The following is a 22,906-nucleotide window of genomic DNA, read 5'->3' on the forward strand; positions in this document are numbered from 1 at the left end:
TGTGGACTCCAGTGGAAAGATCTGAAATTCCCTGCCCTCTCTGACATGGAGTCACGCACCTACTGCAGCATAAGCTAAGTACTCTTGTCCCTTCCATTCTCCATAATGTTAAACAATTGGCTTTTCAAGTGAAGAAGGTGGGACGCCTTTTGTAGCAGAAGGCCAAAGCAAGTAAATCAATGGTGATCCAACCCACCCCTGCCCTATAAATAATAACTATATACAACATTGCCAGATATACAGTACAATGTTCAGAAAAAAAGTCACTTACACAGGGCAAAATCATCAGGAGTAAACACGCAGACTACAAATAAGATGTAAAATAAAGTTTATTGTTTCAAATAACAAAATAAATATTCTAATGTAAAATAAAAGACTACCGCTAGAATTTATATGCAGAACACAAACAAAACACAGGCCATCGGTTAACATTGAGATCACATTGTGTCACATAGTAATCATACAAGTAGGTGGTTATTCTCATCCAGGACATACATATAACAGAGGAAGCAGTGATTAACAGAATACCTGTAGAAACACTTGTAACCGAAATGAAAGTCTGATCTCATCTACTAATTTTATGGTGAACACTTTATATAATTTTTTGGGATGTACAGAGAGCTGTTCTGAGTTTCACAAGGTATTATAATACAATGATTCCTAAAACAAATTATAAGGAATTAATAAAAAAGTGAAACCATTACTTATCATGGGGCATATATAATAGCATGAGCATTTACCCAACTGGATTTTCTTAACCAATGTAAAGTAATGAGCAGTATGTTTGCACACAGTAACTCCCTTTACCCAACTGTTTGCTATGTAAATATCACTCATCCCAGTACTACAGTTGAAAAATATTTCACTTTTGCATGGTTGCTGTCATATACTGGCATTTTATATCTCTTGGTGACTCAAGTTGCGAGATGTCCTTCGTTCCACCCAACTGTCATGGCCATAAAACTAGATGTTATCACTCGCCCCATGATAAATTTGCCATTATTTACACTTTACAAATAATTAAGAGTTAAGCTGAAGAAGTCACACCTTTGTCCCCACAGGGAGTGGATACAAAAGTCATAAGAAGCCAATGGATAATTTAACTTACCAATTGAGTTGGCCATAATGGTCTTTTTTTTTACAACTTCAGCATTGTATTGACAATATAAACAATAGTTATTTTAGACAAGCCATAGGCTTTTATATAAAAAATCTCCTTTATGTTGTTAGAGCTGCCTGTCTGCTGGCCATCTCTTACCACATCTCCCTGAATTCACTGCACGCTTTGCAGCTTCTCCTCTGCTGTCTACTACAATTCCTAAGGACTGCATATCCCATAGTACCTGCCTGCAAGCAGTATTTCCTGTACTGACTTTACCTTCTAAATTCCTCCTTTGAGCACCTCTGTAGTTCAGAAGGCAGGCTCTGTGAAATGTGTGACACAGCAGTGCCTACTCACAGGACAGAATATGTGTCACAGAATTCAAGAAAGAAAATGTGTGGGATCGTTACAAACGTTAAGATCATTCAGAATAATATGGGTAGGCTAGAAATAATTGAAACACGATGAGAAAAATGAACAAATGATTTTACTTTTTGATCATAGAAACACTTAACAACTTTAGTAGTTTCTCTTCATGTTCCCTGCAAATTGTTTGTTTTAGTGACACTTATATTTGATGCAAAGTAGAGTTTTTTTTCTTTGCAACAGATATGGCTTTCATTAGTTAGCTTGTATTACAAAATATATTTCTATTTTACAGGGTTAAACTTGGGCAAACATGAAAAGCAAACATTAAGAACCTGGTTTTCAGTCTAGATCGATGGCATCTGAACACTGGTTAGTTATTTTTTTGGAGGCATGAGTGCAGTCAGATCAAGGGGGACCCCAACTGCTCTTACTGAGCAATAGATTACTAATAATGCTTCTGCAGCACGCAATATATCATTATTTCAAATTATTTATTGCTTTAGGGCTGATCTGCACCTGACCAGCCTTCTAATATTACAGGAAATAATAGTATTTCCTTACCAACTTGACATCAGGTTGATCTAAGCTCAGGAGCTTGAAGCACCAGTTTCTAAGACCTGCGCGAACCAGGGCCTACATACAGTATCTCACAAAAGTGAGTACACCCCTTACATTTATGTAATATTTTATTCTATCTTTTCATGTGACAACACATGAGATAACACTTTACTACACTTTACTACAATGTAAAGTAGTGAGTGTACAGTTTGTATAACAGTGTAAATTTGCTGTCCCCTCAAAATAACTCAACACACAGCCATTAATGTCTAAACCACTGGCAACAAAAGTGAGTACACCTCTAAGTGAAAATGTCCAAATTGGGCCCAATTAGCCATTTTCCCTCCCCGGTGTCTTTAGTGTTACAAGGTCCCAGGTGTTAATGAGGAGCAGGTGTGTTAAATTTGGTGTTATCACTCTCACTCTCTTATACTGAGCTGCAGCACGGTGGCCAAGACCATACAGTGGTTTAACAGGACAGGTTCCACTGAGAACAGGCCTTGCCATGGTCGACCAAAGACGTTGAGTGCACGTGCTCAGCATCATATCCAGAGGTTGTCTTTGGGAGAAAGACGTATGAGTGCTGCCAGCATTGCTGCAGAGGTTGAAGGGGTGGGGGATCAGCCTGTCAGTGCTCAGACCATATCATACATCAAACACACTACATCAAATTGGTCTGCATGGCTGTCGTCCCAGAAGGAAGCCTCTTCTAAAGATGATGCACAAGAAAGCCCACAAACAGTTTGCTGAAGACAAGCAGACTAAGGACATGGATTACTGGAACCATGTCCTGTGGTCTGATGAGACCAAGATAAACTTATTTAGTTCAAATGGTGTCAAGCGTGTGTGGCGGCAACCAGGTGAGGAGTACAAAGACAAGTGTGTCTTGCCTACAGTCAAGCATGGTGGTGGGAATATCATGGTCTGGGGCTGCATGAGTGCTGCCGGCACTGGGGAGCTACAGTTTATTGAGAGAACCATGAATGGCAACATGTACTGTGATATACTCAAGCAGAGCATGATCCGATCCCTTCAGAGACTGGGCCACAGGACAGTATTCCAACATGATAACGACCACAAACACACCTCCAAGACAACCACTGCCTTGCTAAAGAGGCTGAGGGTAAAGGTGATGGACTGGCCAAGCATGCCTCCAGACCTAAACCCTATTGAGCATCTGTGGGGCATCCTCAAACTGAAGGTGGAGGAGCGCAAGGTTTCTAACATCCACCAGCTCTGTGATGTTGTCATGGAGGAGTGGAAGAGGACTCCAGTGACAACCTGTGAAGCTCTTGTGAACTCCATGCCCAAGAGGGTTAAGGCAGTGCTAAAAAATAATGGTGGCCACACATAATATTTACAATTTGGGCCCAATTTGGACATTTTTACTTAGGGGTGCACTCACGTTTGTTACCAGCAGTTTAGATATTAACCCCTTCCCGCCGACCATACGCAGATATGCGTACTCGGCTTTCCGGGGTTATACCGGGATGATGCACACAGCTGCAGGCATCATCCCGGTACCGTTGTTTACAGCGGGCGATCGGCTACCCGAGTATAACAACCGATGTGGCTAAAAGCCGCTCGGTTGTTATACCGGAGGAGCGGGAGGGGACATCCCCCCCTCCCGCCGCCTCCCGCCGCTGTTACCGGGCCTCCCGTGCGATCGGGAGGCCCGGTGTCCAATCGGGTACCTTCGGCGGCTGGGGGTGAGCTGGAACGAAGCTGTGGGCGGCTTCGTTCCAACCTTCTCGTTGTAAACGCGGAAGCGACGTCATGACGTCACTTCCCGTTTACTCGGCTGCCAATGGCGCCGAATTTAAAAAAGTATACAGTATTCAGAATCACCGTTTTCGGCGATCTGAATACTTTGAAGTGTAAAGGAGGGATCGGGGGTCTTTTAGACCCCCGATCCCTCCATAAAGAGTACCTGTCACCACCTATTACTGTCACAAGGGATGTTTACATTCCTTGTGACAGCAATAAAAGTTAAAAAAAAAATTTTTTTTTAAAACACAATTTATAAAGTAAGAAAATAAATTAAAAAAAAAAAAATTTTTTAAAGTGCCCCTGTCCCCGCGAGTTCGCGCAGCGAAGAAAACGCATACGGAAGTCGCGCCTGCATATGTAAACGGTGTTCAAATCACACATGTGAGGTATCGCCGCGATCGTCAGAGCAAGAGCAATAATTCTAGCCCTAGACCTCCTCTGTAACTCAAACCTGGTAAGCGTAAAACATTTTTAAAGTGTCGCCTATGGAAATTCATAGGTACCGTAGTTTGTTGCCATTCCACGAGTGCGTGCAATTATAAAGGGTGACATGTTTGGTATCTATTTACTCGGCGTAACATCATCTTTCACATTATACAAAAAAATTGGGGTAACTTTACTGTTTGGATTTTTTAAAATTCATGAAAGTGTCCCTTTTCCAAAAATTTGCATTTAAAATACCGTGTGATAAAAAATATTGCAACAATCGCCATTTTATTCTGTAGATTCTCTGCTAAAAAAATATATATAATGTTTGCGAACTCTAAGTAATTTTCTAGCAAAAAATACGGATTTTAACTTGTAAACACCAAATTTCAAAAATAGGCTTAGTCATGAAAAGGTTAATGGCTGTGTGTTGAGTTATTTTGAATGGACAGCAAATTTACACTGTTATACAAGCTGTACACTCACTACTTTACATTGTAGCAAAATGTAATTTCTTTAGTGTTGTCACATGAAAAGATATAATAAAATATTTACAAAAATGTGAGGGGTGTACTCACTTTTGTGAGATACTGTATTGGTTCTATGGAGAACTATACTAGTAAACTTGCATCCTTGGGTTTTCTCCATACAACAACAGATAGCAAAGCTTTTTTGTGTTGTTTTAAAGATCACAATTAAGAGACATTTTCATTTTTTGCCAAGATCTGAGTACTGACTTCTCTTCTGTGCTATTGTGTGCATTCTGTAATTATGCCAGTGAAGGTGCAATTATGCCAATGCAAATGTATGAGTAACACTGACCTCATACAGAACATGATACAGAAAAATAAGGCAAATTACTTCCTCTGTCACTAAAATTAAAATGTTAAAATAAGGGTGACCTGTAAAGAAAAGAGTTCATGCCATAGCCAGTCCCGTAGCCAGTTTTTACTTTCCTCCTGAGTCGTTAATCTTTGCTTTCTTGAAGAGCTAAGCTTGCTGAAGGATCTTCAGTATCCAGCACACTGTTGGGTAGGTTGGATGCCTGGTCTCCCTCTGCACTCTGTGGTTCGATCCACCAGCTCCTATGCTACTTTATGTAGTGGGCCAGTGGTTCCAACCAGAGTGCAGAGGGGTCCCACGCATCCAACATACCCAAAAAGTGTGTTGGAAATTGAAGATCCCTCAACAAGCTTAGCTCTACAAAAAAGCAACCCAGGAGGCAGGAAAAGTGTGTTATTAATTGTTTCTTTACAGGCAACCCTTATTTTCAGCTATGTATGCTGGTGACAGAGTTGATTTAATGAGATGGTTGACCATTACTCAGTTTGGCAACTTTGCAAAACATGTAAAGGAACACGAGCCAAACAGTTTTGTTAAAAGAAATAATTTCTTGCCAAAGATTTGACAGCACTTTACATAATTGTTCACTTAGTCAGTCCTAATAACCTGAACCATGCCAAATATTAATCACCTAACCATGCAAACTAATTTAAGAGCATTGTGCTAACAGGTAATAGTGTAACATTTACTGCACCCCCATAAAATTGAATATATGTCTACATTTACCATATAAATTTATGATCATTCATTAATATTGGCTGCTATGGTCATCCATTAGAAGTCGCACAACTCTATATTTTTATACATAAGGTACACAGCTGGACAGTATAGTATTTGTTGATATTTTTAGGGACTAATGATCCAAAAAGTATTACAAAATACTGTATTGCAGAACGCTACTTTGTAATTTACGACAGGACAAATATGGTTATATCTACTTTTGCACATAGACTAGTACCATAATAATACAGAAGACAAACAATACAGGAAATACACTTTTGTATCCCTAATAAAGAACTATACATTTAAACAACACAATGGTTTCTCAGTAGGACGTGTGGCAAGGTATCTTTACGCTATATTTTCAGGGCAAGCTGTCTGTGTAGCTGAGGATATACATGAACATTGTTGGTGAGATAGCTAGTGTCCGAGCCGCAACCCTTTAACAGGAAGCGATGACTTCCAGGAATTTGTTATTTCTGCTTGTCACATAGGGATTACACTCTGCATATTTCAGAATCTCCCAATAGTCAAACATTGTATAGCTTCTCCTAGCAAGAATGTGAGGCGGTTAGGAATGGCTTTGTGGTAAGGCAAAATGAGAAGATTGTCTCAGGCAGTGTTTATCTTTATCCCTGCCTTGTCCTACCTCTCTTTATCTCTGTCAACATTATACCTGAACATTACTTGGTGTACAATGACCAGCTGCTCATTTTTATTGCATTGGTCAGACTATATTTAAAACTGAACTCCAGGCAGATATTAAAACACACCAAGGAATGCAGTCTTATATTTATTTAAAAATACATTTATTGAACTTTAAATGCCACTAGAGTAAATGCCAGAATTTGACTTAATCAGCCTTGTATAATCTCCTGTACAGTAGAACATGCTCACAAGAGGAGAGAGCAGAGAGATGACCTGACCAGTATCAGTGTTGCTGATTCACTGTCCAGTTACAACCTGGGGGCAGGAAGGGGACCTAGCTGTGTTGTTTTACTGGAGCATAGAAAAGACAGATCACCAGGCTAGCGGTGTAAATCTCAGGAGCCAATGGATGGATGGATATAAAAATCCCTTTAATAGTAGAGAGTTCCCATATATTTAAATTATTTATGTGAGGATTTAGCTGTCTCCCTGAAGTTCAGTCATTTGACATAAGCTTAATACTCTTCATGTGGCCTTTTATATTCTAGGTGTAATGGAGGGAGAGCAATGAACGGATGATAATGATTCGGTCTTGACTGTGTCCATGGCTTGGGGTGTAGCCTAAAGTGTACCTGTAGTCCAGATGAGCTTAGTAAACTGTCAGTTCCTTACTGTAACAGGGGACCTCAGCTATGTCCACACTGGTGTCACTATGTCTTACATGTTTAAGTACTGACCAGTGCCCATGGTCCCTCCCTGTCCGGTAGATTACTCTATGGTCAGTCCATCATTGTGATGGTGGTCTTTCATTGACAAATATTGTGGTGCAGCAGGAAGCATATCTGTACTTGGAAAATAGAATACTGTACGCCAAGCACTGGCAGTTTACAGCATAACTACAGGTTTACTTTGCGCACCACGTAACGTGTACTATAGTTGATAACATTGTACTATATCAACTAAAAGCAATTATAAGCAAAGATTATCTATTTGCTATGATTGTGCGATTGAATATTGCATTTTAAAAGTCCACAGTCCACTAAAAACTGACATTTTCTTATGAAAAATGTAAACCATCCATTAGCTTCCTGAGGTGATACTGTCCCTGCCATTGCACCCAGCTCCGTACTTTACCAGGGATTTTCCTTCTCATTCTACAGTAGGAGCTGCCTCACTCAAAAAAGGCTATACAGTGATACCTCGGTTCACAAACGTAATTCGTGAAAAATCATTTTCCCATAGAGTTCAATGTAAATCAGCTTAATCCGTTCTAAAATTTTTTTTCGTTTAAAATTATGAAATGTATGTACAGTACAAAAAAAAAGATTTTAAACATATATTACATACGGTCTTTTACATTAAACTGACCTCTTTCAAGTGTACATCTAAAAAAAAAAAAAAAAAAAAAAAAAAAAAATCCCAAACCCCAATTTAAATGACTAATCTAGGGGTCAGAAAACAGCATTGTGCATCGAGGAAAAGATCATCTGAGGGCATGATAAAGTTGTAGAATTCATATGAACTGTTTTTTCATGATTCCCAATCAAGTGAGCCCACCATCATGGTCGTCAGGGGGCAGAAAACCCTATCTGAGTGGACTGGTTCACCTAAGACTCGAATCTTGCACTGTGTTCGTGAACCGAAGCGGAGTTCGCGTACCAAAGCAAATTTTTGTGAACTCTTCTGTTCGCAACTCGAGTTGTTAATGGACAGAAGTGTTCGTGAATCGAGGTATCACTGTATTAGGTGGACAGGCCTGAGAGCTCAGGTGCAAAATTCTGAGGACCCAAGAGATATAGGAAAATATTGAGTGATTCAACTGATCGCCATCATCTTAAAGATGAGATGTCACTTTTGGGTGGACTGATCCTTTAACATGTAAATCACAAAATGCAGGATAGAAGGCTTAGTGATCCAGTGGCTTGTGACTTGGAAATTACTTTTACAGGAGTATTGCGGCATGCAGTGAGTCACGATCATAACAATTATTCTGACATTTTACAAAAGGCAAGGTGACACTTCACAGGTATTTTAGACTGCAAAACTACAGACAAGAATTTACACATTTATACATATAGTAATATAATAACAAAGAAGGGTATTACAGTGAATGTAAGACTAGAATATTGATCATAGAACTGATTGTATGTCTATAAGTCACTGCTTAGTAACACAGAACAATAAATAATAAAGGCAACTGAGGAACATAATATAGGTATCAACAATAAATAACAATCTAAAATATAGACTGAACTGAAAGGTTCCTGCTGGAATGTATAATCACGATTCTACGTTAATCACTGAGCTTTTTGTACATAATTTGTTGAATGGAAGTAGAGCAAAAAGCTTATTATATAATTTCCAAGGCAGAGAGTATAAGCTTGTTACTCCTTTCACACCCTTTTATGAAGTCTGTACAGGCTGGTGTCCGGTCTGCTAGCCTAGAGTCCAAGAAGTCCACAGAGCAGTGTCAGTGATGCTGTGATAACGTATGAATGAAGAATGTATTATTGCAGTCAGAACATGAGCTGTTTTATTGCTTTCTTAAAAGTAGTCTACAGGGCTTCTGGGGAAACATAAAGGAACAACTAAGGGGAAAAACTTCTGCTTCTTCAAAGTCTAGTCCATAATAAACTCAGTGGAAAAAGAAGAAGAGTGATACCTCTATTAGAAAAAAAAAGAGGGCAGGAAATGATTCAGTGCTCATAAATATCACACTGTATCTATGATAACAGCACTGACATGAACTAATATCTTCTGGCAATGATGACTAGCTTTATTAAAGGGTCAATCCACCCACAACCGGAATTTCCACGTTGCTTCTAGTGTGAAATAGCCACCAGACTCTCTTTTCAGACTCCAGTGATGAAATCTCTACCAACGTTGTTATGCAGGGCTCTCCTTAACCCAAAGGAATTGTTATTGGGGAATTCCAGACAAATCACAAAATGCACATTTGAAAAACATACATGTAACTAAGCCCATTGTGGTGAAACGCGTCAAGGAGGGACAGTCTTTGGGTGGGGATGTTCTGTATGTTGCCATGCTGCTTGCTGTCTAATAAAGGAAGATCTGACACCAGTGTGTTGTTAGCATTCATTAGTACATACATGCTGTACTGTTTTACCTGCAAAATTCTGGACATATTTTATGCTGATACATGCACCTGTGTCACACAGTAGGAGCATGCTCATACCAGGGTGTTGGGGTAAACATGCATGGATTAACATGTGTGGCATTAAGCAGCCTATTTATTTTGAATGGACTGCCAAAGGTTAAAGAGTAACTCCACTTTTGTTGAGAAAAAAAATATTCCCCTCTGGGTTACAGGACTTTTTTTTTGTTTGCAGAGTCATACCTTTTGTTATTCTGAAGAAATAGCTGTTTGTTTGTCTATGACCATGTACAGAGTAAATCTGTATGGGAGTGGTTTTATAATTATTAATCAGCTGCTGCACCTGCAGGACTTTAATGAGGACAATTGCATTCCTTTAGACATAGTTTTCCTTTAGGAGTATTTCACAAAAAATACATTTTTTGTTGCAGGGGATGCTCAAAATCTGATTTGTATCTTAGTGGTGACTTCTGTGAAAATCAGTAAGCCAATCACACAAGCAGGAAATGACATATCTGGGGGGCGTTCTATACACAGGTAGCCATATTGCATTGTATTTTACAGAAAATTACAGCTCTGCAGATTGAAAAGGAAAAGTACATTTTAATAGCATTCAATTACAATATGACTTGTGTCACAACTGTATATGCTATATATTTTTTTTGTATTTGCTGATTCTTTTTTCCAAAAAAGTCGAGTTACCCTTTAAGCTTTGTAATGGACTAAAACTGGACATGCTGCATTTTTTTCAATGCAGCACACCACAACACACAGATGTTTTACACATGTGTGTTGTAGTGCGCTACAACACAAGTGCATTTTGATGCATTGTGCAGGTGCATTGAGATGCCAAACAAAATAAGTGGCACCACATTTATTTTCCGTCACATTGCAGTAAAATGTGCGTTTTACAGTGAGTGTGAATTATCAATTTCTGATTCATTGTCTACTGAGCAGACTAGAGATGGAGTTGTGACACAGGAAACCACACTGCTGAAGCAGGAAATAAGAGTGTCACCTTCTTGGCTGAGCATCGTGGCAGATATGTGTAAATCTGGTTTTCTTTAGGGAGGTAAACCAGCATATATGTATTTCAAATGTCCATGTAACTGTTTTCCTAGATTTCTGCTTTATTTTACAGGTGAAGAAATGTAGCAGAAAGAGTATGACTCCAGTATTGCAGCTAGAGAATTGAGATTTCATGGCATTTGTGGGGAATTCTCTCCTATGGCCGGCCTGAGTGATATAACCACACAATGCATTCTTTGGTTCACTGGTGTTCATTTACAAATAAACTCTCAATACTGGATGGACTCACCCTTTAAATTCTAATATTTCAAGCAAAAGTTTATGGAAAAACAGCATTATTTATATGGTGATGACCCTAATCATGACAAATCAGTAAAAAAACGAATACGTAATGCTCAAAGATTCATCATTCTTCCATTAACTGGGAGGATCACATGTATACATCATCTAAAGGCTAACTACCAGCTGGATCATTGACTGAATATAGCATATATCTAAAATTAGATTGCTTGTTTTTAATCTGATTATTGGGACACCAGCAAGTGAAGAAGTATGCACACAATGAGATACAAGCTACTTCAACGTGTTCAGTAGACAGTATTACATGACTCTTATATGTGGTGTACAGCTATCTGCCTCTACTGGGTTGTAAATGAGTTACAATGTAGCCTGACTTCCTATACCATGCAGTCTGTTGTCGTACTGTCTGTAACTAGTAATGAGAAGCATTTCACTGTTATTACTAACATATATTACTGTATATGAATAAAACATTTCAGTTGCAATCTCATTTAAAAGCTAAGCATGTTATACAAAGTGATCCAGCCCATTACAATATGCACTACAGTATATTTAAGCCAAATATCTCCCAAGATCTCTGCATGAAAGCCCAATGGCCAAGCCTGAAAATGCGTTATATACCTAGGACACCATAAATAGTAGTTGCACTATAGATAGTGATTGCACGTCATTATGTAATGGCTCAGTGTCCTAAATGGCTTTGGGTTAGCGAATAAAGGGAATTCTTAGCCTTGAACAGACGTTAGACTGGTATGCCTTTGTCTTACTCATGCTCCTTGCAGCTCCCAGTTCGGAGGTCTGTAATTTGTGGAGAAACCGGCAGACTTGAACAACTTTCTGATCCTCCGTCCTCACACTCTGAAAGTAATAGGAAAAATAATAAATACAATATTGAAATTGTCTCATTCCTGCATATTAAAGACATAAGGAATACACTTGAGCTTTTATAATAGGTTACTTTATAGATGACATGCTTATTCCAGAATCCAATAGAAACTAGCCACAAGAGATAAACAATTTTGGCACAGCCAATCTGCCAGACAGTAAGCTAAGATTCTCTCCACCAGGCAGATGTGTGCAGTATTATTTTATTGTGGCAGGTCCATGACCACCCTGGGGCAGAAGCTTTACAGTTTGCCCTATACTGGAAATATTTGTCCACGAAAGAACGCTATGTGCAGGTAAGAGTTGATGCAGTTGACCAGCTTAAACATTTATTACAATATGAGAACCAAGAATGCCTGTTTAAAGAGTAATTTGTTGGAGAAAAATGGAGATAAAGCTAATTGCTAGTATTAATTAGTCACATTCAACTGAACTTGTTTTGTAGCTTATCCAAGCCACTTCTTCAGTCTAATGAACGTCAGAACCTCATTCAAATTACCATGGAATGTATCAAGGTAGATGTTGATTGTCCAAGAACAGGAAAGGGGATGTGAAAGTTGTGAAGCCATCCAGTTCTAGTTACATATGTAGCACCCTGGAGTTTAGTCAGGGAGCTCCTCACAAATTTACTTGCTAAGAGTAGTTATCTTGGTCGATTGATAGGTATCTATTGATTTCTCCTTAAGTCTGGCCTTGGTGCACTTTTCTCTTCTACCACCAGGTTGCCGGGTACTTGGTGGTACTAGATACGAGAAGGGCAACCCAGGGTCAGGTTATGGGTATGGTAAAAAAAGGAAAAATGGTGCAAGAACTCAATCAGACATGAAAAAGTAAAATGACACAAAAAAAGGAAAAGAAAAGAAAAAAGTCCCAAATGATCAAGAGTCCAAAACGGCAATATATGGCTGTAATAAACCGCATATGCGACCGGTCTAAATATATGCGACCGGTCTAAACTATGTGGCATGTTCACCAATGCCAGGAGCATGGTGGACAAGATGGGTGAACTAGAGATACTGATGTACAAGGAGGATTTGGATTTTGTGGGAATTTCAGAGACCTGGTTCAACAGCTCTCATGATTGGCTGGCAAACATTCAAGGGTATACCCCTTACCGCAAGGATAGAGAGGGTAAAAAAGGGGGAGGGGTATGCCTATATATCAAGAATAATGTACAAGCGAATGTGAGAGATGACATCACTGAGGGAGCTAGAGAGGAGGTGGAATCCTTATGGGTAGAGCTCCAAAGGGATGAAACTAAGGGGAAAATAATACTGGGAGTATGCTATAGGCCCCCTAACCTGAGGGAGGAAGTAGAGACGGATCTCCTATCACAAATTGGATTAGCAGCAAGGATGGGAAGTGTTATCATAATGGGGGATTTTAATTATCCAGACATAGACTGGGCGGAGGGAACCGCGCATTCATTTAAGGCTCGCCAGTTCCTTAATGTCTTGCAGGACAATTTTATGGGTCAGATGGTAGACGCACCAACTAGAAATAAAACGTTACTGGATCTACTGATTACCAACAATACAGACCTGATCACGGATGTGGAAATATGGGGCAATTTAGGTAACAGCGATCACAGGTCAATTAGTTTCAGTATAAATCACACAAATAGGAAACATAAAGGGAATACAAAGACACTGAATTTCAAAAGAGCCAACTTCCCTAAACTACAAACCTTGCTAAAAGGCATAAATTGGGATAAAATATTAGGAACAAAGAATACGGAGGAGAGATGGGTTTGCTTTAAGAGCATATTAAATAAGGGCATTAGCCAATGTATCCCATTGGGTAATAAATTTAAAAGAGCGAACAAAAATCCTGGATGGCTTAACTCCAATGTAAAAATGCATATAAAAGCAAAGGAGAAGGCCTTCAAAAAATACAAGGTTGAGGGATCATCCTCAGCATTCAGACTTTATAAAGAATGCAACAAGAAATGTAAGGGTGCAATTAGGACGGCTAAGATAGAACATGAAAGACACATAGCTGAGGAGAGCAACAAAAATCCCAAGAAATTCTTTAAGCATGTAAAAAGTAAAAAAGGGAGGACAGACCATATTGGCCCCATAAAGAATGAGGAAGGACATCTGGTTACAAAGGATGGGGAGATGGCGAAGGTGTTGAATTTATTCTTCTCCTCAGTCTTCATGAGTGAATCGGGGGGCTTCAGTAACCAAAACTGCAGTGTTTATCCTCATGACACAACACAGGAAGCACCTCCATGGTTAACAGAGGACAGAATTAAAATTAGACTTGAGAAACTTAACATTAATAAATCACCGGGACCAGATGGCTTGCATCTGAGGGTACTTAGGGAGCTCAGTCAAGTGATTGCCAGACCGTTGTTCCTAATTTTTACAGACAGTCTACTGACTGGAATGGTACCAGCTGATTGGAGAAAAGCCAATGTAGCACCAATATTTAAAAAGGGCCCAAAATACATCCCTGGGAATTACAGACCAGTTAGCCTAACATCAATAGTATGTAAACTCTTGGAGGGGATGATAAGGGACTATATACAAGATTTTAGTAATAAGAACGATATCATTAGCAGTAATCAGCATGGATTCATGAAGAATCGTTCTTGCCAAACCAATCTATTAACCTTCTATGAGGAGGTGAGTTGCCATCTAGATAAAGGAAGGCCCGTAGACGTGGTGTATCTGGATTTTGCAAAAGCATTTGACACAGTTCCCCATAAACTTTTACTGTACAAAATAAGGTCCGTTGGCATGGACCATAGGGTGAGTACATGGTTTGAAAACTGGCTACAAGGGCGAGTTCAGAGGGTGGTGATAAATGGGGAGTACTCAGAATGGTCAGGGGTGGGTAGTGGGGTTCCCCGGGGTTCTGTGCTGGGACCAATCCTATTTAATTTGTTTATAAACGACCTGGAGGATGGGATAAACAGTTCAATCTCTGTATTTGCAGACGATACTAAGCTAAGCAGGGCAATAACTTCTCCGCAGGATGTGGAAACCTTGCAAAAAGACCTGAACAAATTAATGGGGTGGGCGACTACATGGCAAATGAGGTTCAATGTAGAAAAATGTAAAATAATGCATTTGGGTGGCAAAAATATGAATGCAATCTATACACTGGGGGGAGAACCTCTGGGGGAATCTAGGATGGAAAAGGACCTGGGGGTCCTAGTAGATGATAGGCTCAGCAATGGCATGCAATGCCAAGCTGCTGCTAATAAAGCAAACGGAATATTGGCATGCATTAAAAGGGGATCAACACAAGAGATAAAACGATAATTCTCCCACTCTACAAGGCTCTGGTCCGGCCGCACCTGGAGTATGCTGTCCAGTTCTGGGCACCAGTACTCAGGAAGGATGTACTGGAAATGGAGTGAGTACAAAGAAGGGCAAGAAAGCTAATAAAGGGTCTGGAGGATCTTAGTTATGAGGAAAGGTTGCAAGCACTGAACTTATTCTCTCTGGAGAAGAGACGCTTGAGAGGGGATATGATTTCAATTTACAAATACTGTACTGGTGACCCCACAATAGGGATAAAACTTTTTCGCAGACGAGAGTTTAATAAGACTCGTGGCCACTCATTACAATTAGAAGAAAAGAGGTTTAACCTTAAACTACGTAGAGGGTTCTTTACTGTAAGAGCTGCAAAGATGTGGAATTCCCTTCCACAGGCGGTGGTCTCAGCGGGGAGCATTGATAGCTTCAAGAAACTATTAGATAATCACCTGAATGACCGCAACATACAGGGATATACAATGTAATACTGACACATAATCACACACATAGGTTGGACTTGATGGACTTGTGTCTTTTTTCAACCTCACCTACTATGTAGCTATGTAATAGATATGGGTATGCAGGGCGCATATATATACTATGCTTAAAAAGTCCAAAAAATGACACTAAAAATAGCAATGAGATTCTGCAGTTCAAGTGAATCAGATACTTTGCACCAGCGGCTGCTTGGAAGCAACAACTCTGAAAGACAATATAGGGGTAAAAGGCAAGAAGCGCCAATCTAAGTGCAGTATCATAAAAACTTTATTGAAATATATAAAAAGCAACAGCCAAATGGCTACTCACAGGAACAATGTGAAAAACAGGCAAACAAGGACATGTAGCTGGTCCAGGGACGCTATCTTGGATGTTAATGGAGGTTCACGGTGCAGGCTCCAGGCTGAGTGGTCGCTGCACTAAAAAGAGAGTGTGCAGGTGGTCTGTGGTGTGGAAAGTCTCCACTGTGGGTGCTGGACTATCGGGAGAATGGTGAAGTCCGGGTGTCCGCAAGGAGAGCTGGCATCTAGTCAGACACCGAAAGCCAGGACCGGAAGGAGGAAGCAGGAACCGGATGGAAACCAGCGTGAGGCGCACACTGCACCAGGAACAAGAAAGCGGAGGTGAAGTATGGACGTGTCAGATCAGCTACATGTCCTTGTTTGCCTGTTTTTCACTTTTTTCCTGTGAGTAGCCATTTGGCTGTTGCTTTTTATATATTTTAATAAAGTTTTTATGTTACTGCACTTAGATTGTCAGGTTATGGGTATGTGGGTATCTCAGCCAATGGGCAGGGATTTTCTTGAATCCCTTGGCCTGCTGGGAGAGCCTATATATTCGGGTGAGGTCAGGTGATCGATGTTCTGTGCCACCTGGACAGCTGTCTGGGTGGACGTGTGTCGTATGCCCCAGGCTGCTAGGCTGGAGATTGGGCCTATCCCGGGGGCATCTGGCTGCTAGGCTGTGTGAGGGCCTATCCAGAAGTGAGATAGCAGCGCAGGGTTGGGATTGCGGCTTGCATTCCAACCAGAAATTATGGTTCTGCTGGCCAGAGAACCTGCCAGTGGTCGGAGGTAGAAGGGAAGATGTTGCCACAAAGAGACCAATCGCCTTTAACAGGGACCATAGTGAGCAACTGAAGACAGTACTGGAACCATATTCTCACCGAAATGGCACGGTGGAGAATCAGGAAACTTCAGGCTATGATCAAGTCAGGGACCCAACCAGCAGAGGAGACGCTTGCAGAGCAGCCTTGTGTGTCAAGCCAGGGACCGAGCCGGTTAGCAGGGGTTAAGTTTGAGAGGTGTCTGGAATGCCAAGCTAGGGACCCAGCAAGAAAGCGGGAGTGACACTTGAGGGTCAGTGAATAATGCAGTGAATAAGAGTCAGTGAATCAGAGGGTCTAGTGAGAGACCAGGAGCTCAGTATTGAAGAACTACAAGGAGCAGTTGTGGTGGAGCTGAAAAAACTGTTACGTTTGAGTTAGGGACTGTTAAAGGACTGTTACCATAGGAGACAGCATTCCTGCAAGTGCAAATGTGGCTTCATGTTGGGGCCTTTCCTTGTACGGCTGTCCTCCTATTGAAGTCTCTGAATTTGCCAACTGAGTTTGCAACTATCTACGGGTGTCCTGGCCCTAACCCTCTTCCCCCAAAATATATAAAAAGGACTGTCAAAAGAAATAAAACTTCTTTTATATTCAAGAAGTGTCTGGTGCCCAATGACTTTCACCATCTTTGCACCCACTATGCCTCACAACCCACCACATATTGAAGGATGTCAGCTATCTTTGGCCTTGGAGGTCCTCATTAAGAGGTAAAAGACCTTGCTAGACATACTTCCATTCTTTGTGTCAGAAAGTCTTTATTGATGTTAATCCTTCAATTCAAAATGCAGGGGTAGAGTTAGAAGGGGCATTTTATGTGGAAGACAGCTTGTACTAGCATAGTTCCATTTTTCATGTGAATTGTCAAAAAGCAGGGGTAGAAATATTAAAACAGTATTATATATGAAGTACCAATGGTGGGGAAGGTCCCCACCCCTGTTCAGGGATGGTTGTTCTAGTTTTATGTAGACGGCCTCTTTAATGCCCTTTGGGAACCAGTTGTCCTCTCCCAAAATATGTACCTCACTACCCTCAAAAGAAGGTCCATTTTCCTTAAGGTGTTGGAAAGCTGTTCTTGACCTGTAGAATTTACCCTCTTGCAGTGGCGTCACTGGGGGGGGGGGGCAGAGGGGGCCCTGACCCCCCCAACGTTATAATGTGCCCCCCCAAATAAAAGGACTTTTTTGTTTGCATTTCGGGTGGGTGCTGGCCACCGCTGGAATAACTCAGACTCTCCTGAGAGTGTCCCTGTGACCCTGTCAGTTTCTGCGGGGGATTTCTCCCCCTCCCTCTGCTCGCTGACACTCTGCATAATATGGCTGCCCGATCTGCTCCCTTTCTCTGCATCCTCATTGGCAGGGAGGAGAGCGAGTTCCACTACTGGGCGAGGGGGTCCCAAGCCTTTCCCAGTTTGAAAAGACAAACTAATTTCTCCCATCTGTAGGACAGTAGAATCAGCCTGTAAATTCTAAGACTAGTGACTACAGGCTGTGCCGAGTGTCTATGACACTCTTACACATCCACCCCCCTCACAGATGGGAGAGCAGAGAGAAATACAGCCCCTCCTCCTCCCACCTCTGTTCCTACTGTGTCTGCCCATCCTGCCCACTCTGCTATCCCTGGCGTGCAGCTTTGCCTGAAAGAGAGGGGATGTGTGGACGGGAAATATGAAAATCAGCGGCTACAGATTCCTGGCTGTATCAATGATTCCTGAGTTCCCAGCCTGGACCCGTGGGTGAGTGTGCTCACTGCAGTACACTGTGATCAATGAACTGTCCCTATCTCCCTACTTCTCTCCCCCATCTGTCTCCCTCCCCCCTCCTGTTCTTCCAAGACCTTCACAAACTTTCAGTTCCAGTTAGGCAGCCCATGGATGGTGCAAATTCCTTTCCTGCAACCACAGATTCCCCCATCAACACAGTCAGTGCTGATAGAGGGAATCCGTTCCGCCAAGCAATTGTATTCTCCCAACAAACAGTGATTATAACTAGCAGCTATAGCGACCACTAGCAATAATCATAAGAGTAACCAGCAGGCTGGTTGTACCAAAGTTGATTGATCAACCTGGTACAAATCTCAGCCAGTTCCCGCTGAACCAGCCAAAATGTAAACTGTCTATGGCTGGTCTTAGCACTTAGGCAGCCCATACATTGATCACTTTTTTCATTCAAGTATTAGATTGAATGAAAAAAAAAAAATGATCCAATTCCCCCTTCTACACATTCCAGGTGGATGGAGGAATCCTCCCACTGTGGACCAGTGGCGGAACTACCAAAGTTGCTGTCCTGTCCTGGCTATTGACAGCACTGGTCTCTGTCTCCATGGCAGCAGCGACAGCGCATTAGGGCCCAGTGCTGATTACTTGATGGAGATGATGGGCTCATGCACAGGAGGGCCAGCACAATTGGTTGTTAGAGATGGGCTCGGGTGCGTTTGAAATCCCAGCTGCCTGATCCTGCCTTGAAGCTGACACTGCGCACCGTTAATCACAGGCAATGAGACATTTCCTGGTCCGCAGCTGCACAGATCAAGAAATGTCTCACTGGCTGTGGTTAGCCGGGTGCAATGTCGGCTTCCTGGCAGGATCGGGCATGTGGGATTTCAAACACACCCAAGCCCATCTCTAATGGTTGTAGACAGTTGAGCTCCCTGCAGGTTGCTTAGCAGCAGTGGAGCTTTCTCTGACATGCTGATCGGGATGCAATCCAGGTGATGCTCCTAGTCAAATATGATAATGATTTTATTGATCAAAGCCCACACCTTACAGGCATGGAGCCCACATGGCTGCTGAACACCCGGTCCTTTTATATATATTTACACACACACACACACTATAGATATATATGTGATTGTACTCTTGATTCTAATAAATACTGTGTTTATTAGATCTGATTGGGAACATCACCTGGATCACAGCCCAATTGGCATGTCAACAGAAAACCTTATACAGCATTACTGCTGCTAGGTGACCCAGAGGAGGCTGGGGAAACCCACAGTGGCAGAACGCCAGGGCCCAGTAGCAAGTGCTACCTTTGCAACCCTGGTAGTTCTCCCACTGCTTTGGACGCTTATATTTTCCTGGTGTGCTGGTGACATATCTCTTGTTTTCTGCCACCCTGGGAGACCCCAATACAGTGGGAGGGGGCTCACTGCAGAACATGTGAAAGGGTCCCATTGTGGGATCGTAATAAAGGGCCCTGCAACAGAAGTAAAGGGCCCCAGGATATATATATATATATATATATATATATATATATATATATATATATATATATAAAACTGGTTTTGTAGTTGGCCCCCCTACTTTTGTCCCTGTCCCCCCATGCGCCCCCCTAAATATGAAAGCTGGAGACGCCACTGCCCTATTGTGTTGGGCCATTCATTTGTTGAGAAGTTGTTTTGTCTTCCCAATGTATAGGTCTTTCCTTTCCTCACTACACTGCATTGCATATACCAAGTTACTTTCTGATAAAGAGTATAAATGGAAAAATACCTTAATGAAATAAAATAAGTGTTTCACCAAGTAGCAGCTCAAAACACTACTGTGAAATCACTACAAACATAAATACATAAATTAATATAAAAAAAATGTATCACTAAAAAATCCAACCACCCTTATTAAGATCCATCCACCTTTGCATACAATTCAAATGCAAAAAAAGTGCAATTAACTCCAGAAGTGCAAATTCAACAACTATGCTAGAACACACAATTAAACAGGTACATTTGTACATACAGTATCTCACAAAAGTGAATACACCCCTCACATTTTTGTAAATATTTTATTATATCTTTTCATGTGACAACACCAGAAATTACACTTTGCTACAATGTAAAATAATGAGTGTACAGCTTGTATAACAATGTAAATTTGCTTTCCCCTCAAAATAACTCAACACACACCCATTAATGTCTGAACTGCTGGCAAAAAAAGTGAGTACACCCCTAAGTGAAAATGTCCAATTTGGGCCAAATTTGCCACTTTCCCTCCCCATTGTCATGTGACTCAATAGGTCTTAGGTGGTAATGGGGAGCAAGTGTGTTAAATTTGGTGTTATCGCTCTCACTCTCTCATACTGGTCACTGGAAGTTCAACATTGCACCTCATGGCAAAGAACTCTCTGAGAATCTGAAAAAAAAGAATAGTTGCTCTACATAAAGATGGCCTAGGCTATAAGAAGATTGCCAAGACCCTAAAAACTGAGCTGCAGCACGGTGGCCAAGACTATACAGCTGTTTAACAGGACAGGTTCCACTCAGAACAGGCCTCGCCATGGTCGACCAAAGAAGTTGAGTGCACGTGCTCAGCATCATATCCAGAGGTTGTCTTTGAGAAATAGACGTATGAGTGCTATCAGCATTGCTGCAGAGGTTGAAGAGGTGGGGGGTCAGCCTGTCAGTGCTCAGACCATGCGCCACACACTGCATCAAATTGGTCTGCATGGCTTTTGTTCCAGAAGAAAGCCTCTTCTAAAGATGATGCACAAGAATGCCCACAAACAGTTTGCTGAAGACTAGCAGACTAAGGACATGGATTACTAAAACATGTCCTGTGGTGTGATGAGTCCAAGATAAACTTATTTGGTTCAGATGGTGTCAAACGTGTGTGGCGGTAACCAGGTGAGGAGTACAAAAACAAGTGTGTCTTGCCTACAGTCAAGCATGGTGGTGGGAGTTTCATGGTCTGGGGCTGTATGAGTGCTGCCAGCACTGGGAAGCTACAGTTCATTGAGGGAACCATGAATGGCAACATGTACTGTGACATACTGAAGCAGAGCATGATCCCCTCCCTTTGGAGACTGGGCCACAGGGCAGTATTCCAACATGATAACGACCCCAAACACACCTCCAAGATGACCACTGGCCAAGCAGGTCTCCAGACCTAAACCCTATTGAGCATCTGTGGGGCATCCTCCAACGGTGGAGGAGCGCAAGGTCTCTAATATCCACCAGCTCCGTGATGTCATCATGGAGGAGTGGAAGAGGACTCCAGTGGCAACCTTTGAAGTTCTGGTGAACTCCATGCCCAAGAGGGTTAAGGCAGTGCTGGAAAATAATGGTGGCCACACAAAATATTGACACTTTGGGACCAATTTGGACATTTTCACTTAGGGATGTACTCACTTTTGTTGCCAGCGGTTTAGACATTAATGGCTGTGTGTTGAGTTATTTTGAGGGGACAGCAAATTTACATTGTTATACAAGCTGTACACTCATTACTTTACATTGTAGCAAAGTATAATTTCTTCAGTGTTGTCACATGAAAAGTGTAACATTGGGGGTGTTTAGCTCAGTGGTAGATGCGTTTTTCCAGAGAGTCCACAGCAGTCAGTTATCAGGTTTAAGGGCATGGCAGCCCATTTTTATTAAAAGGAACAAAATAAAGGTTTATACACAGGATTTCCCACACAGGGGTTCTTCTCCAGTAAATTCACACAACTGAAAATGCCAAGTCTCCTGGCTCCTAGGCTTACTTTGCCTTGCAGTTCCCTGCTGAACTGGCCTACTCCTGGCCTCAACAGGATTCTCCAACTTTCTTCAGCCCCCTTGGACTTGCTAGTCGCCTCGGCTCTCCCAGCCTCCCAGAACCTCCCCTGGTCTCCCAAGCCCTTGTAGCCGTCCCGACTTTAATAGTCCCTCAGACATGAAGTCCCCCCTCACCAGGGATGTAGTCTCACACAGGGCAGACATTTTCCTGACAGGGGTCTGTCTTTCAACGGTAGCAACAAGCTGCTCATACACCACCTTCCACCTCCTATTTCTCTCACTAGCCCATCGTTATATGGGCTGTGTGCACCTGGGAACACACCCCGCTGGCTGTCCACAAGACCCGGACACAGGGTTGGAGATCCCATCCCTCCAAAGACTCTTAGGGATCTCCAAACTACAGAGTCCCATCTGGAACTAGCAAAATCTGGAGAATACTGCCAGAACAGCTTTCTTCATTTAAAATCTACACTCCGTAGTTTTGCAGTCCACAGATATGCAAACTCTGTGTCCATTTTATATCGAATTTCAATAAAATATTTACAAAAATGTGAGGGGTGTACTCACTTTTGCGAGATACTATATATAGACCAATAAACATTCATTGTTCTTAACACTTCGTGTGCTCTCATGCAAAATTTTGCTGCCAGTGAATCAATCCATCTCCACCATAAAACCACCTCTGAGCCCCTTTTACATGGAAGCTCACCCCCTTTGGTGGACCCCACTTTTTTATGGAAATGTCAATCACAGCTCTGTTTGTTTTCCTCCTATGGAGATTC

The 22,906-nt window shown here is 41.7% G+C and overlaps 1 protein-coding gene across 2 annotated transcripts in view; it reads right to left on the reverse strand.

Annotated features, from left to right (window-relative positions):
• Positions 1–311: 311 nt before the first annotated feature.
• NAB2 (NGFI-A binding protein 2) overlaps positions 312–22,906 on the reverse strand; it is a 122,744-nt gene continuing 100,149 nt past the window's right edge. For both annotated transcript variants that reach the window (XM_073613833.1, XM_073613832.1), the window contains one exon: positions 312–11,738. In XM_073613833.1, the coding sequence (XP_073469934.1) occupies positions 11,644–11,738 (95 nt within the window). In that variant the 3' untranslated portion in view covers positions 312–11,643. The remainder of the gene's footprint in view (positions 11,739–22,906) is intronic.

This window comes from Aquarana catesbeiana, linkage group LG02, assembly GCF_042186555.1.
Source record: "Aquarana catesbeiana isolate 2022-GZ linkage group LG02, ASM4218655v1, whole genome shotgun sequence".
In the NCBI taxonomy this organism is placed as follows: domain Eukaryota; kingdom Metazoa; phylum Chordata; class Amphibia; order Anura; family Ranidae; genus Aquarana; species Aquarana catesbeiana.